The sequence below is a fragment of the Bolinopsis microptera genome, chromosome 10, assembly GCF_026151205.1.
Source record: "Bolinopsis microptera isolate Bmic1 chromosome 10, MBARI_Bmic_1.0, whole genome shotgun sequence".
Lineage (NCBI taxonomy): Eukaryota > Metazoa > Ctenophora > Tentaculata > Lobata > Bolinopsidae > Bolinopsis > Bolinopsis microptera.
Window position 1 is genome coordinate 16,175,491 of NC_087081.1, and position 17,522 is coordinate 16,193,012.

The window sequence follows — 17,522 nt, forward strand, 5'->3', positions numbered from 1 at the left end:
TCCAGTTATAATTTATTAAAAAATGAATGCTCCTCGTAATTGTTTGATTTTACTATATTATCATTAATTGGGAAAGAAAATTCAGTTCATTCTGTTTCACGAAACGAGCGTAGCTATAGAAATAATGATACTCTTTTAAAGTTTAAGTCCTTGAAATTTGAATAGCATTAACAACAATAAATCTTAAAACAATAACGAATATCACTATCAAAATCCTCGTAATATAAGTAAAATCTTTAAATTGGAAACTACCAGTGGCTGAAACTCAGATTTAGTATACTGGTTCATAATTTGATTTATGTTTGCCGTGACTTTTAAGGTCAGGACAACAGTGAGACCTTGAAACGGCAAAAAAAAAGGAGAAATGTTTTTGAGAACTGAGCTAGAAATTACAAAATATTTCGACAACATTCCGAGAGGTCTTGGTTAACATTGATATAATCAGTCGCAATACACCCTACAGAAAAATGTCGACCCCATTAAGATAACATTAAAGATGGTATAATCTCGTTAAAATAATGTAAACAGATCTGAACAAATTATAACAAATAAACTTGCAAATTAATAATTAACAATCGTATAAATAACGTACATAAGTTCAAAACAATAGTAATTACATAATACAACATGGTTTAGACCCAACTAATGTGTCTCCATGGGAATACAATAATTTCAGGGCTGTATTTCGTACAACAATCATAAAATCTCCCGAAGAATTTAAAATCCCCTCTCTGTAACTTCTCTGTAACTTCTCTACAATTATTTAGGTGGTTTGCTGAGTTCGGGATCGTTACTTGGGAGGTACAAGTTGTTTTGCACCGTCTCTTCGTTCCAATCGTAGTAATGCAAAGCTTCCTTGAACCCAAAATCTCCCTGGTGAAAGTTTAGAGTTTAAAAATTTGATCATTTGGCACAACTGACTGAAAATGTAGCTGCTAAAACTAGTCGAGTTCAAAATTATCGAATATAAAATTGTAGAGCCTGGTTTTGTTAAAGCATCTAAATGTACCTGTGACACCCTGCACAGATGGGTCAGATGAGCCGCGGAGTCCAGAATTTCTCCTAGGTCGTTTAATAAACTAGTCGCGTACACCCTGTTAGTGAAACATACTTCAAACTTTTGTAAAACACATTACAATATAATTAGATACAATCATCGGACAAATCATCGGTAATTTCTGGCAAACACAAGCTTAAATTAGATGAAACTGATTGCTAATTTACCTTCCAACACTGTGGATGTGTAGCTGAAAACTAGGAGGTTCGAACTCAACAATCTCAATACCGTTAATCGTCACTTCACAAGGATCTCTAGAAACTAATCTCCCTTCAAACAACTTGCTTTTTTGCAGAAATCTGCGATGTCAGATTGAAATTATTAAAAGATATACGTGTAAATAAGAGTATGTAACTGTCAGCTATCATAAATATCATGTAGTGTAATATGTATGTACTACGGCTTAACGCTTCTAATACGTATCATGAAGTTGTAACCATACGTCGAGACTAATTTTCGAAAACGTGGCCGGAAAACTATTTGAACATCTAAAATCCAACCTGAAAGAAGGTAAGACGGGTGGAATTTGTTGAATATTCCCAACATAGCACTCATTCAGTGCTTCTCTCATATCATTTTCCGACACGTGTTTATACGGTGAAACTCTGGAGTAATCCCCACTAGCATCGTAAGTGTTAGTAGCGACCCCTAACATTCCTCGGACCAGGTACATCCTGGTATGTCCTCGTATAACCTGGAGTGTTCACAACATTGATATAAATAGGACAGCAGTAGAATATAGAACGTATAAATATAGTTGGTGGATTTAACCAACTGCGGGTGTTTCTGTGTTTGTAAAAATAAACTGGGATCAATGGAAAGGAGGTATTGCAACGTACCGGAATATATTTGACAGCCTTTCCGACTCCGAGTACCATTATTCCCTCCGAATAATTGTTCAGCGCTCCGGAATGTGCTATCTGAAATGAAATGCGAATTGACTGGCTGTCACAGAATCTAAATCGAGATCCCGTCGTATCGATCAGATCATCTCGAAAAAATAAACAAACCCTAGCGCGCATTTGTTAACTGCGCGCGGATTCAACATGAAATAAATGTCGCAGCGCGTTACGTTTATGAGAAGAGATTTGTTCCTCTAAATATAGACCGGCGAAGTTAACCGGAAGACATTGTCCAACAGATTGTTTCGAATAGGAAATTTACCCCAACAGTGTACAAACATGTACTGAGCTTTACCACCTGACTCATGACTCCTAAAACTAACACTACATAAGTTGTGGTAGCTGGACTGTGCACAATGGATAGAGCAATCCTACTTTTAAAATCTCATGGTAAATTCTCGTTCATACTGGTCTGTTCCTTCTATACTATTATTATCGCAGCGTGCAATATCGAGCACGTTTTGATATTTGTAGTTGAGGTTATTACCGATTATTGAAATGATATTCGAATAGAAAACGGTCAACATTTTTAGCTGATGTGAATATTATCATATGATCATAGAATGAATTGAATCAGTGTCATTACACCTTTTTTTTTTAAAGTAAAGATTAAACATAAAGTACCCAACAAAAATAATTCAAATTGTCCATAAGGAGGAAATTAAAATAATCAGTAAAAATGTTTCCTCCTAAAGTCTCTAAATGATCCTAGAGTCTAATCTGCAAAAATCATGGAGAATGTCACTAAGTATTGGTGCATTGTCACATAAAACCTAAGTCCACTTTCATTCGTTATTCATATTCATGTAAATATCCTCAGGAATGGCATTCTGTTTCAGATCAGCGATTGTACAGTATTCCACATTCTCTCTCTGGGTCATCTTCGTCACCTCCCGTGTTCGTAGTCCCGAAGTTATCACTAGTTCTACACTTGCGTACGTGTCTTCTTCTTCCCCTCCTTCTTCTTCTTTTTCTTCTTCTTCTCCTTCTTCTTTAGCCCTACTGCAGACACTGTTGTTAATTTGAAAATTTAAAGCAAGTTTGGTTCAAATTCAATCATTTGTACTGTTATGGTATACAAACAAAACTTCCAATCTTCTCTGATGATCTCAGTAATAAGTATACAAGGTATCTCACCTGTTGTCAATGTGAGCTTTAGGGGTTTCATCTTCTTGATGAACTCCGATATCATTCATGTAAGAGCAGTGCGAGTTCATCATTTTGGGTGCCTGACAGGGCCTTTGTGTAGTTGATGATCTTCCCAAGCACATGTAGGCATCCTCTTTCTCACCTTCAAAACTAGGTTCTCTTTTCTTTTCACCTAAAGTAGCATAGGAAACATCTTCTTTTACAACATCATCTTTAACAATCAGATGATCTCTATTCAGCACACTGAATGGTAACTCAACAGTAGGTTCCCCATCATTGCTTTCGTTTCCGGTAGTCTTGAAACGGATCACAGGTTTACTAGCCACAAGGGTAGCATAAGTGTTACCAGAGTCCTCTAAGTCGAGCTTTGAGCGAAAAGTTGCTATCTCTAGGGCATCAAGACCGATAGCTCTTTCTCCGTCTGTTTTTTCTAATTCAGTTGATGAAGCTGAGTTAGAAGAATCATTCTTTACATTTTCCTTTGTTATACGTGGTGTTTTCTTGCAGAGATTAAAGTATAACATGATAACGAGACATATCAAGAGAATTAGAAACCCTCCACTACCAGCTCCAATACGGATGTAGAAATCTGCTCTGGAGCAGTCTTGTTCAAGTTTTGAAAACGCTAAACTGTTCTTTCCTTTGGGGCATTGGTTACAATTATTTCCATATCCAAACTGCCCACCTGTGCAATTACTTATATCAGGGAAGCAGCCAGCCTTTTTCTTTGTAAATGCATAGCTTGTGTTTCCATCAGGACACTGGGTACAATCATTTCCATAGCCATATTGACCTCTGGTGCAGTCACTTAAATCAGGGAAACATTCTTGTTCTTTCACGGTACTGGGCTTGCTGGTCTGATTTTCTGGACACTGATGACAACTTTCCCCAGTTCCCCACTTTCCTTCAGGACAGGAACTGTTTCCAGTGTAGCACTCTCCAGCACCAGCTATACTTGTTTCTCCCGTTGTACAATCCTCACAGTCTTTACCAACACCACCTTCTCCTGCTTTACAATTGTACCCGACTCTAGTGATCTGACCAGTTTGCAGGTCTTTGTCATTATCTTTGAGAACACAGTTCACCACATCTAGATCGGTCAGAGATAGTGTCATTATTAGCCGGGGAGGTGTTGAGGTAGTATATCCACTCTCGTCTCTCGTTATATTAACATCATCTCCACAATCTAGTGTCACCTGTTTTAATGGCCAGCCTTGAACAACCCACTGGAACTCAGTGTCTTTGTCGTTGGCTTTGTAGTAATCAAATTCCGGAGAGTGGAGGAGAGATACTTGGTGGGTGTACTGTAACACATATGTTTTAGTAACATTGTCTCCGAAGTTCTTGTTGAAGAAAGTACAGATCCAAGTTCCCAGGTGATCAGACGTGAGGCTATCTATAGAGACTGTAGATGTGATCTTGTGATCTGCCTTAGAAGTCTCAATAGAGTTGATTGGGTTTATGCCAGTAGGATCATCGTCTTTAGTCCACTTAACATCCAGATAGGGAGCTCCAGAGCCAGTGCAGGTGAGAGTGTAGTTAGAGCCCAGGTTCACATCTTCTGTCTTACTTTGGTCTTTGTCACAGAGTCTTGGTGTGGGATCAGAGCAGGCTGATATGTATTCGTAGACAATACATCTTCCCCCATTCTTTATCCTTACAACATCTTTTAGTTGTACGTTGTTGTTCTGGAACCAGTTCCAATTTTGAGTCGATTTAAAGTTGTAGTCCAAGCTTGCAGAATTGCCAGGGTCTCCAAGATAGATCTTGTAAAAGTCGGAATATTGGTCCGAAATCTGGAAATTAGATGCTTTTCCAGTTATCTCTTCACGTATCTCTCCAATAATTTTCCCGTTTTGACCATCTTCGTCCTTTCCTGAAACTTTAAATATGGTGTACCCACTAGACTCGGAGTAAATATATATCTGAAGTACAAGAGCTTGATTCGACTCATCAGTTCCATGCACGTAGAACCTCAAGAAGTCATATATTTGATAGTCGGCTGTTTTATAATCACACGAAGGGAATGTATCAAAACTAGCGGATATGATGCCAGCAACTTTGCCTTTTCCCACTGCATCTTCAAAGAAAGTATCGTCTATGCTAGAGTGACTTTTCCAGTCATGTCTGGGATTATCATAAAGAAACTCACAAACCGTCTCACAGCTTTTAACGGCCCCGTATAAAACAACAAGCAATACCAGCACAAGTAAACTCCTCATAACGAAAAGCAATCTTAGAAACTGAAGGAAGAGTAAAATATGACCAAGTTTTGATAAGGCAAAACCTTACTCAGGACTTTCTACTATCATGCGATATTCATATTTCTAGTTTTCTCGAAATATTTCATACGGTTTAGACTTCCTTACTATTAACAATCATCTGCCAGCACGATGGTAAGATGGTTCAATGTAGCTACTCAGTATACACATTTCGGCATTTCCCTTTTCCTATTACACGAACAATAACGCAGCTAGTAAATGAGTGGGTAAAGGTGTTAGCTTGTATCACTCTTGGGGGTGAGGGTAATGTGAATTCAGGATGTGACATGACATGTGGATTTAAACATTTACTAATAAGGGAGAAATTATTAGAGTTATACGGGTATCGGCCTTACAAAATGACACGAAAAAGGAGATGGCTCTGAAATGCACAAAAATGAGTTTTGTTCATGTTTTATTATCCAGATAGGTAGTTCAACAGGTATATTTTTCTTCCCGGGGGTTGATTTGATTGAAAAACCGTAAATTTTGCGATAAAAATTGTCATCTTTGAAATCTTCCAAAAAAACATGCCTTACAAAATGACAATTTCGTCACGGCTGTCATTTTTTAACAGCAGCCTATAGAAATTTGATTTTACCTAGGACAGTTAGATAAATATAATAGATTGAAGATTAGAATAGCTTTTACAATAAAAAGGATGATTAAAAAAAGTTGGGCAATTTCGCGTGAGATAGTGCCTTACAAAATGACAACCCAAAACGGCATTACTTCAAATCCGATTTGGGAAAAAGTTTCATTATTCTTTCACGTGTCTTACTGTTAGATATATATGTTGTTTATATTATACCAGTTCTGTTTTTACCAAAATATATTTAAAAAGGAACATTTTCATACTTTGAAAAAATTTTAATACTTGAACACAGTATTTGGTTATATTTGATATTTTCTATGACTGGATAGATCACTTTTCAGTGTTTAGTTAACGTTTGACATGTTTTAGGAGTTGTTATTACTCTCTGCTTTCACAAAATAGAAGCTTTATTTCGTTGAGTTTTGAAATCAGAGTTTGAAATCAAAGAGTTTGAAATCAAAGTTTTGATATCAGAACTGCACTTTTTTAATGCTACTTGATTGTTAACTGTCAGATTATGATTATTTTTAACTCCTTCTTGTATTGACTGTCTCTGATCCATTTTAGATGATGAAAATAATTCAATCTGAAACATTGTCATTTTGTAAGGCTTTTCGGTGTCATTTTGTGAGGCATTTTGATCAAAATTGATGATCAAACAAACACATTTAGGCTCATCATAAGCTTACTGGGTTTAAGAATACCAATAATTAGGCAAGGGGCATCCAATATAAATATGCCATCTTTGTATCATAAAATAAAACTGTCATTTTGTGAGGCATAACACTGTCATTTTGTGAGGCTAGGTCATTTTTTTGTCATTTCTTCTACCAAAGTCACTAAATCAGTTTTTTTATTTGACCAGAGTAGTCTTTGATTGACATAAGTCATGGTAGTACCTGGTTTTCTGGGGTTAAATTCAAAACTTTGGTCTCCATTTTGGGTAACAGTTAGGCGGGGCAATGACTGAACAGCAAAAACGTCCATATTTATGTAAGAAATATAGATTCTATGTCATTGTCATTCCTTGGGAAGTGTTAATTAATGCTTTTTCTTTCATACAGTAAAAGGAATAGGGTTCAATGTATAGGGAACCTAAGCTACAGCATGGTCTATGTGGGCTGTCATTTTGTGAGGCCTGTCATTTTGTAAGGCCGATACCCGTAATCAAATTTACACAGCAATACAATACAAATAGTAAATAAGACGCTTCGATCTGCTGTGCAGGACATTCAAATCAGTCAAAAACTGTTAATAGAATGCCCTTCTAAGGATTAAGAATCAAAATATATAATATTATGATTATAAATAAATAAATTATGGTAGGGTGGGTTAAAACATCTCCACAGATAAAGCTATAATGAGAAACATTATGAGTCAAAAGACGAAAGCTGAAAAGACTGGATGACATACCATATAAAATAAAGCGATTCAAAAAGGTAGAAATGCGTTAATAAAAACACAACTGCGGTCGTGTCAGTTGTGTTTCTCTGGATGGGATGTATTATAAGAATTTGCATGTAACTGTAATGTACATTGTAATGTACATCGTAATTGTAATGTACATTGTAATGTACATTGTACATTACTGACACCTCTCGGTCGGAACATAGTCCGATCTACGCCATATAACCCTCTCCTTGGAGTTTACGTATAGTAGTACTATTAACTTAGTGAGAAAATGGAAATGTGAATCCTGACTTCTGAGTAGCTACACGGTACCATCGTATTGGAAGTATTCACTAGTGTTCAGTAAGGAAGTCTCAACCGTATGGAACATTTCGAGAAAACTAGAAATATGAATATCGTATAATAGTAGGAAGTCCTGAGTAAGGTTTTGTCTTATCAAAACTTGGTTATATTTTACTATTCCTTCAGTTTCGAAGATTGCTTTTCGTTATGAGGAGTTTACTTTTGTTCGTATTGATTGTTCTTTCATTTGGGGCCGTTAAAAGCTGTGAGACCGTTTGTGAGTTTCTTTATGACAATCCCAGAGATGACTGGAAAAGTCACTCTAGCATAGACGATACTTCCTTTGAAGATGCAGTGAGAAAAGGCAAAGTTGCTGGCATCATATCCGCTAGTTTTGATACTTTTTCATCTTGTGATTATAAAACAGCCCACCATCAAGTAAATGAATTCTTGAGGTTCTACGTGCATGAGTCTGATGAGTCGAACCAAGCTCTTGTACTTTGGATACATTACTCCGAGTCTAATGGGTACACCATATTTAAAGTTTCAGGAAAGAATGGAGATGATGAAGTCGGGAAAATTATTGGAGAGATACGTGAAGATGTAACTGGAAAGGCAGCTAATTTCCAGATTTCGGACCAATATTCCGACTTTTACAAGATATATCTTGGAGATCCTGGCAATTCTACAAGCTTGGACTACAACTTTAAATCAGCCCAAGATTGGAACTGGTTCCAGAACAACAAAGTACAGTATTACTACAAAGCCAACAACAAAGATACTGAGTTCCAGTGGGTTGCGCAAGGCTGGCCACTAGAACAGGTGACACTAGATTGTGGAGATGATGTTAATATAACGAGAGACGAGAGTGGATATACTACCTCAACACCTCCCCGGCTAATAATGACACTATCTCTGACAGATCTAGATGTGGTGAACTGTGTTCTCAAAGATAATGACAAAGACCTGCAAACTGGTCAGATCACTAGAGTCGGGTACAATTGTAAAGCAGGAGAAGGTGGTGTTGGTAAAGACTGTGAGGATTGTACAACGGGAGAAACAAGTATATCTGGTGCTGGAGAGTGCTACACTGGAAACAGTTCCTGTCCTGAAGAGAAGTGGGGAACTGGGGAAAGTTGTCATCAGTGTCCAGAAAATCAGACCAGCAAGCCCAGTACCGTGAAAGAACAAGAATGTTTCCCTGATTTAAGTGACTGCACCAGAGGTCAATATGGCTATGGAAATGATTGTACCCAGTGTCCTGACGGAAACACAAGCTATGCATTTACAAAGAAAAAGGTTGGCTGCTTCCCTGATGTAAGTAATTGCACAGGTGGGCAGTATTGATATGGAAATAACTGCACCCAATGCCCCAAAGGAAAGAACAGTTTAGCGTTTTCAAAACTCGAACAAGACTGCTCCAGAACAGATTTCTACGTCCGTATTGGAGCTGGTAGTGGAGGGTTCCTGATTCTCCTGATAGGTCTCGCTATAATATCGTGGACAGTTATCCGGAAAATAAAAACCACCACCCCTGAAGATATCAACGTCGAAATGAAAGACACAACTCCTGAAGATACCTACATCAACATGAATGCACAAGACACAACTCCTGAAGATACCTACATCAACATGAATGCACAAGACACAACTCCTGAAGATACCTACATCAACATGAATGCACAAGACACAACTCCTGAAGATACCTACATCAACATGAATGCACAAGACACAACTCCTGAAGATACCTACATCAACATGAATGCACAAGACACAACTCCTGAAGATACCTACATCAACATGAATGTACAAGACACAACTCCTGAAGGAACCTACATCAACATGAATGCACAAGACACAACTCCTGAAGATACCTACATCAACATGAATGCACAAGACACAACTCCTGAAGATACCTACATCAACATGAATGCACAAGACACAACTCCTGAAGATACCTACATCAACATGAATGCACAAGACACAACTCCTGAAGATACCTACATCAACATGAATGCACAAGACACAACTCCTGAAGGAACCTACATCAACATGAATGCACAAGACACAACTCCTGAAGATACCTACATCAACATGAATGCACAAGACACAACTCCTGAAGATACCTACATCAACATGAATGCACAAGACACAACTCCTGAAGATACCTACATCAACATGAATGCACAAGACACAACTCCTGAAGGAACCTACATCAACATGAATGCACAAGACACAACTCCTGAGGATACCTACATCAACATGAATGCACAAGACACAACTCCTGAAGATACCTACATCAACATGAATGTACAAGACACAACTCCTGAAGGAACCTACATCAACATGAATGCACAAGACACAACTCCTGAAGATACCTACATCAACATGAATGCACAAGACACAACTCCTGAAGATACCTACATCAACATGAATGCACAAGACACAACTCCTGAAGATACCTACATCAACATGAATGCACAAGACACAACTCCTGAAGATACCTACATCAACATGAATTCACAAGACACAACTCCTGAAGGAACCTACATCAACATGAATGCACAAGACACAACTCCTGAAGATACCTACATCAACATGAATGCACAAGACACAACTCCTGAAGATACCTACATCAACATGAATTCACAAGACACAACTCCTGAAGATACCTACATCAACATGAATGCACAAGACACAACTCCTGAAGATACCTACATCAACATGAATGCACAAGACACAACTCCTGAAGATACCTACATCAACATGAATGCACAAGACACAACTCCTGAAGGAACCTACATCAACATGAATGCACAAGACACAACTCCTGAGGATACCTACATCAACATGAATGCACAAGACACAACTCCTGAAGATACCTACATCAACATGAATGCACAAGACACAACTCCTGAAGATACCTACATCAACATGAATGTACAAGACACAACTCCTGAAGGAACCTACATCAACATGAATGCACAAGACACAACTCCTGAAGATACCTACATCAACATGAATGCACAAGACACAACTCCTGAAGATACCTCATCAACATGAATGCACAAGTCACAACTCCTGAAGATACCTACATCAACATGAATGGACAAGACACAACTCCTGAAGATACCTACATCAACATGAATGCACAAGACACAACTCCTGAAGGAACCTACATCAACATGAATGCACAAGACACAACTCCTGAAGATACCTACATCAACATGAATGCACAAGACACAACTCCTGAAGGAACCTACATCAACATGAATGCACAAGACACAACTCCTGAAGATACCTACATCAACATGAATGCACAAGACACAACTCCTGAAGGAACCTACATCAACATGAATGCACAAGACACAACTCCTGAGGATACCTACATCAACATGAATGCACAAGACACAACTCCTGAAGATACCTACATCAACATGAATGTACAAGACACAACTCCTGAAGGAACCTACATCAACATGAATGTACAAGACACAACTCCTGAAGGAACCTACATCAACATGAATGCACAAGACACAACTCCTGAAGATACCTACATCAACATGAATGCACAAGACACAACTCCTGAAGATACCTACATCAACATGAATGCACAAGACACAACTCCTGAAGATACCTACATCAACATGAATGCACAAGACACAACTCCTGAAGATACCTACATCAACATGAATGTACAAGACACAACTCCTGAAGGAACCTACATCAACATGAATGCACAAGACACAACTCCTGAAGATACCTACATCAACATGAATGCACAAGACACAACTCCTGAAGGAACATACATCAACATGAATGCACAAGACACAACTCCTGAGGATACCTACATCAACATGAATGCACAAGACACAACTCCTGAAGATACCTACATCAACATGAATGTACAAGACACAACTCCTGAAGGAACCTACATCAACATGAATGCACAAGACACAACTCCTGAAGATACCTACATCAACATGAATTCACAAGACACAACTCCTGAAGATACCTACATCAACATGAATTCACAACACACAACTCCTGAAGATACCTACATCAACATGAATGCACAAGACACAACTCCTGAAGGTACCTACATCAACATGAATATTGAATAACAAATGAATAAAAACTTAAGTTCTACGTGATGTCATTAGTACTTTTATTCATGATTTTTGTCGATTTTGATTTAGACTCCAGAGCCATTTACAGAATTTGAGATATACATTAGAATTATAATTAGAATCAAATTTACACAGCAATATAATAAAAATAGTAAATAATTTAGAGATGCTTCGATCTGCTGTGCAGGACATTCAAATCAGTCAAAAACTGTTATATCAAAAAACTGTTAATATAGAACATAAAAAGTATTGACTGATTAGTTTAATTCCACACCTCCTTGACAATATAATATACAAATTTTGTTTGAGATTTGCAGTTCTTGCTCATACTGTATTAAATTGATTGGGTGATATACAGTAAATAATTAATAAGTGAAAGGAGAATCTTACTTTAATTGTTTACATTTTTAATTGCTTTCATCTTCTGATAAAACTTATCAAATTCATTCTAGATGGTACTATGTTTTCATTCATTATCAGCTTCCAGATTTTACCGTTATCTACAGAGTATCATTTTTTATAATTACGAATAAAACCAGCTGCATAATATGGGACAAAATGTGTTCGAAATTGCTTATATTGGAGCAATTGTGAGAAAATACCATGGAATTTTAAGAGTAGGAATGCCAGAGGTATTCCATAGGTTTTTTGCACTACAACAAGGAATTGCGAAAGGGATTTTGGATGTTTTTGCCATTTTAGGAATGACGATAGTGGCAAAATCTTAATATATGAATATCCCTCTAGCTTTAAATTACTAACCTTATCGGTGCCTAGATTCGATTTTATCTTCTTTAGTATCGAAGAAGTTGAACAACCTGGAAGTGTTTAAGGGTATTATAAAAAGTAACAATCTAAATGTAGCACTATTACTTTTGTCACTAATACTCTATGATCTGCAAAAAGAAAGCGATGTGTTCAAGTCTAGACGTGAATTGACAAGAAGTCAAAAGCATCTTTAAATCAAGTAAGAACAGTTGCAAAGGTAACTAAGTTTATTCGCTTGTATACCATTTATTTTACTTAAGGGGGTCGGGGGTGGGGGCTGTTACTAACACTCACCAGCAGGTTTATAGATTGGGAACACTCCGTACAGGTTCTTGGCAGCAGCAGACATGACGACCACAAGATGTTAGAAAGAGACAAAAGGACACTGTTCAGAAACCCAGCATCCACTGAATTAATTAGCTGAGCAAGTTCTCACTCTGCTATCTTTAAATCACTGTTATCTTTCCAGATTGATTGATTACTCAAATGTATGGTTTTCTAGCTTGATAATCTTTGTATCACATGTGTTTTTCTATTAACACTGGTCACTTAATATATAATAGTCACTGTTGTCACTCTTGTTTTTAGCCTCTTTCCATCAACTAATAAATGGGGGGAAATGCATTAATTGCTGGAAACCTTATGAATAATTGATATTAATTGAATTATTATTAATAAGCTGTTTCAGAATTTATAATTTGAATAAAGACGTCACGGGCGACGTCACAAAGGGTTGGAAAGTCTTTTAGAATTAGAATTAGAATTAAATTAGAATTAGAATTAGAATTAGAAGTAGAAGTAGAATTATAATTATAATTATAATTATAATTAAACTTACACAGCAATACTATAAGAGTACAAATAATTTAAAGAAGCTGTTAGAATTAAAAAAACTGTTAGGAGAATACCCTTCTAAGGACATAGAATCAAAACATATTATAGTATGAGGTACAAATATGTATGACATGCAACCTACACAGTTCAATTTAAGCTTAGATTAAATTGTAGGGACTCACAATGAAACAAACGCCTCAGATTGAGAGGGAAAAAACTAATATAATTAGCATACAAATAATTTTCATAAAAAAGTAAAAGTAAGTAAAAGGTAATAAAAAAGACTTATAAATTGGGTGTCGTGAAGACTCACTGCACTAGTAAAAGAAAGTCACTAGCCCATGCATAAAATTATAATAAATAAGCAATTTTTCTTTACAAATCTTCGCATAATAGAAATTCATGCGGTACCAGTTGAATATATTATATATAATAATAACATTACCTATATTTGCCACCTTAGCAGGCCTAACTTGCTCTACCATACCGCTTATTTTAAACTTTATAGATAGTAGTGCATAGAGAGATTCGATCTCTTCCAACATTAATAGAGTGTATTTAGGGAGAACATAAAAATAACAAACAGTTAAGATAAAACTTTGTAAAACTAAACTACAAATCAACAGGTTTAAATACATGCTATAATTGTTGCAGTGATGGCAATAATACCACAATCTTTCATTCTGCTGTCGACATTTAATAGTCTAATGACCAGTGACCACTACAATAATAATTTAATTAAATATTTATCAATATTTATAGAAAGTTTATGTACCAGATACAAATGCCACAGATAAGAGTATACTGTGATTATAATTATTCAACTCAAAACTTGACAGAGGTTATAAACTAAGAAAGGAGGCAATAACCATTGAAATCCCCTTAGGCCGTAGTACATACATATTACATTACACTGGAGCTTACACAGTGTAATTTCCTCCAGTCTGTGCCGCGTACGTTTATATAGCCGCGCGGCGCAGACTGGAGGAAATTACACTGTATAAGCTCCAGTGTAATGTAATAATCATATTATGCATGTACTACGGCTTAAGTGTTAGCGACAAATATTATAGTAAGCTCAAGCATAAGTTTGGTTTGGAAGAACATTATATCCTGGCGGGGGACTAGCAGCAGAAACTACCGGGGCAGTGTTGGGCACAGGGCACACAGGGTTGTTTACTGTAATGGTAGGAGTTCGGGTGTCTCCAGGGTTTGTAAGACAAGAGCACATTCCCTCACAACACCAATCAACACAGAGTCCACCCCGACAGCATGCAAGCACAGACGCAACAGAGAAGAAAAGAATCGTTACAGTAGGAATAACAATACCCATATGATAATGCATTTCATTTTCAAATTGCCAACGTGAATATCCATAGATCTCATAATAAGGCATTTCAGAATAAGAATCACGTAGGTGTTCTCCTCTGGATAGTAACTTTCCTTCAGAATCAGCACTGCAGTATATATCGTATCCTTGATCAAAAATACAGACATTCTCGAAAAATATAAATGACTCAGTTATATTTGAGACTTTGTGACTCTTCTCACTGTAGCTGAAGCAATTCCAAGCATCGCTTTCAGTTGTAGTTTCTATGGGTTGAATAGTTTCGGATTTTGTTTTATTTGTGGTACTGAAAAACCAAAAAACGGGGCCATTTTCAACAACACACTGCATCAGAACTTTTGACTTCAGACCAATATTGAAGTTTCTTTTAAAGTATGTGATGTTTGTGGGTAATTTCTCATCAGATGCCGAATCAAGAACAGTGATATTTAAAGATTGAGGTCCATCCCATCTCGAACGAGAGCCCCAGATGCATTTGTAATCACCAAAATCATCCTCTGTGACATTGCGTATTGAAAGAACCGATGTGAAGCATTTGGTTCTTCTTCTGTTTAGAGTAAATCTATAATACTCTTCAAGACTTTCAGTAGTGATGTCCATTGCTTTAATGATGTCTGATCCTCCTTGTAAGATCTCACAGTAGTCATAGGTCAGGAAACTGTAAATTTCATAATTGGCATCTTCAGTTGATATAGCTTCTCCCTTCCTTTCCCATGTGTAGTTACAAGAGTGTTCGTTTTCTTCAACTGTATAACCATTTTCGTTGTTGCAGTAAATCCGTAAATTAGAATTATATTCTTGTATAATCTTTGAGCATCTGAAAATCTCATGATTATCTAAAATTAGCCAAATTCTTGAAATATTACTCTGTAAAGCAATCATTGGAATTAGACTATTCTAGGTAACAATCATAACAGCACAGTGGGTATCTAGTGCCCAATAAGGCTATAAGCTCATGCAAGAACTCTGACTTAACCCACTAAAAAGAGTCAACTACAAATGATGTAAATGTAAAAAATGTAAATGATCAATTATACATTGCTTTTAAAACGTATTCTTCATTCACCTGATTTCAAGTGGTGCTCCAATAATAGCAGGAACTTTTCTCAGAGTAGTGTGAGAGAATAACTCTTCATTCGAGGAGATAGGTAGTACTCCCAATAGGATGCATAACCCAATACTAATGAACATACTGAGAAAAACAAGTTTTAAATTCATCCTTATATTATATTATATTAATTTACAATAAAATTGTATAATAAAATTTTTAAACTTCTGTTGACAGGTTTGAACAGTGGCGTAATGAAGTGCCCCGCCGACCCTGCTGTGCTGAGGGGCGCCAAATCGTCGTTTGAATGTAGGACAATTTTGAAAAACTTAACTACGGTACATCTAATTTGTTCTTAATTCTAAAGCAAAATTTTTAATTAAAAAAATTTTATTCTATACCCTTAATCAATTCATATTTAGTTGAAATATTTTAAGTCAAAGTAAACATTTCACAGAAGTGGTTTTATTATAATAAAATAATTTATGATATGTGATGAATTAATAAATTTTAAAAAAACACAAGTTTTACTTTGCAACACTGGTTCTGCACGTGGCTGATCAAAAGAGTTTGGTTTACATTTCTGAACTACAGCGTACATTAAAAGCTAACTTACTAAGACTGAATCATTTTTAATACATATTAAATTGGACGAGGTTCAATGAATTAGCCACAAAAATGTTCAAATTGTGTAGGAGGGTAAGGGCACAATTACTAATAATCGAAATTGACTTTACAATTATAGTTGTTTTTGATAGACTGATAGAGGGAAACATTATTTATCACCTGCTTTAGGAACCATGGGGAAATATTGTTTTTAGCTGGTCAAGGATCAGCTATTAATAAAGAGACCTAATATAGAGAGACACAACAATTATTATATTTCTGGTTTCATCCTTGTCAGTTAAACAAAAATTTCAGTTAAACAAAAATTTCAATTTTACGCCATTTATCACAAAGTAAACAAGTGTGGCAAAGAAGCTTTTTATAAATCTTTATATTTCACTGGGAAGTTTGATTAGGTTTTTAAATAAATGAGCAATACAGGTACATTTTTCCTTTACTGACATGAAGATGTAACTAGGTCAAGAAAACAACAATTCCAAGAAAACAACAATTTTATTTAGTATCAATTAAAGCAAACAAAAATATATGTCATGTATAACTAGCAGGGCCTTTATACTTGTAGACTTGTAGTAGCAATAGAGTGGCTAGAAGATATATACAACCTATCACAAAAATACGTCGAAAAGAATCCGCGTGATACAGGATCGGAGAATGCAGACCGTGAAGCTTACGCACCCAGCCTTGCCTCCTGAGTTCTTGGTTGGGTAGGCATTTATACGAATTTGGTCGTTTTTACTCCGAGTCTCTTTGTTAAAAAATAATAAAATATATCTCAGGAGTTAACTTCATTCAACAATATCAATATTGATATCAACTAATCAAATTAACTAAAGTACTTTCGAATAAATTATCAAATATAGGTTCAATATGATATAAACTAAAATATTTAATAATCAAAAACATTTTTTAAAGCATTACATTTAGTGGTTAAAAACGATTTAAAAGCTTTTCAGCTTATAGTTTAATCATGATAGTAACAATAAACGTTTGTGCTTTCATGTTGACGGATGTTACTCGTCTAGACGTCGAAATTTCGTCGAAGTAGCGCGCGCTATTATGGCCCGATGGCAAGTACTACGAAATAGCGCGCGCTGGGCCAGACCATTAACAA

General features: G+C 36.3%; 2 protein-coding genes and 1 long non-coding RNA gene across 3 annotated transcripts in view; 1 reads left to right on the plus strand and 2 right to left on the minus strand.

Moving 5' to 3' along the window:
• The window catches only part of LOC134821775 (transmembrane protein 87A-like), a 56,397-nt gene that overhangs the window by 17,107 nt on the left and 21,768 nt on the right, over positions 1–17,522 (plus strand). The gene's annotated exons all lie outside the window — the stretch shown is intronic.
• LOC134821839 (pseudouridylate synthase TRUB1-like) lies at positions 134–13,166 on the minus strand. The gene is made up of 7 exons (XM_063832651.1): positions 12,849–13,166; positions 12,549–12,604; positions 1,897–1,977; positions 1,558–1,751; positions 1,225–1,356; positions 1,010–1,094; positions 134–873 (listed from the first exon to the last, which is right to left on the minus strand). Exons 1-7 carry the CDS (start codon positions 12,901–12,903, stop codon positions 760–762), a joined length of 717 nt encoding a protein of 238 aa, XP_063688721.1. The 5' UTR covers positions 12,904–13,166; the 3' UTR covers positions 134–759.
• On the minus strand, positions 13,586–15,927 carry LOC134822007 (uncharacterized). The gene is made up of 2 exons (XR_010161102.1): positions 15,803–15,927; positions 13,586–15,553 (listed from the first exon to the last, which is right to left on the minus strand). It is a non-coding gene; the product is annotated as an uncharacterized LOC134822007 (long non-coding RNA).

Excerpts from the sequence above, each read along its gene's own strand:
- LOC134821839 (XM_063832651.1), bottom strand. The coding sequence starts at position 12,903 with ATGTCTGCTGCTGCCAAGAACCTGTACGGAGTGTTCCCAATCTATAAA. Across the intron at positions 1,752-1,896 it reads AGGCTGTCAAATATATTCCG|GTTATACGAGGACATACCAG; the intron begins GTACGTTGCAAT and ends TGAACACTCCAG. Across the intron at positions 1,357-1,557 it reads CCCGTCTTACCTTCTTTCAG|ATTTCTGCAAAAAAGCAAGT; the intron begins GTTGGATTTTAG and ends CTGACATCGCAG.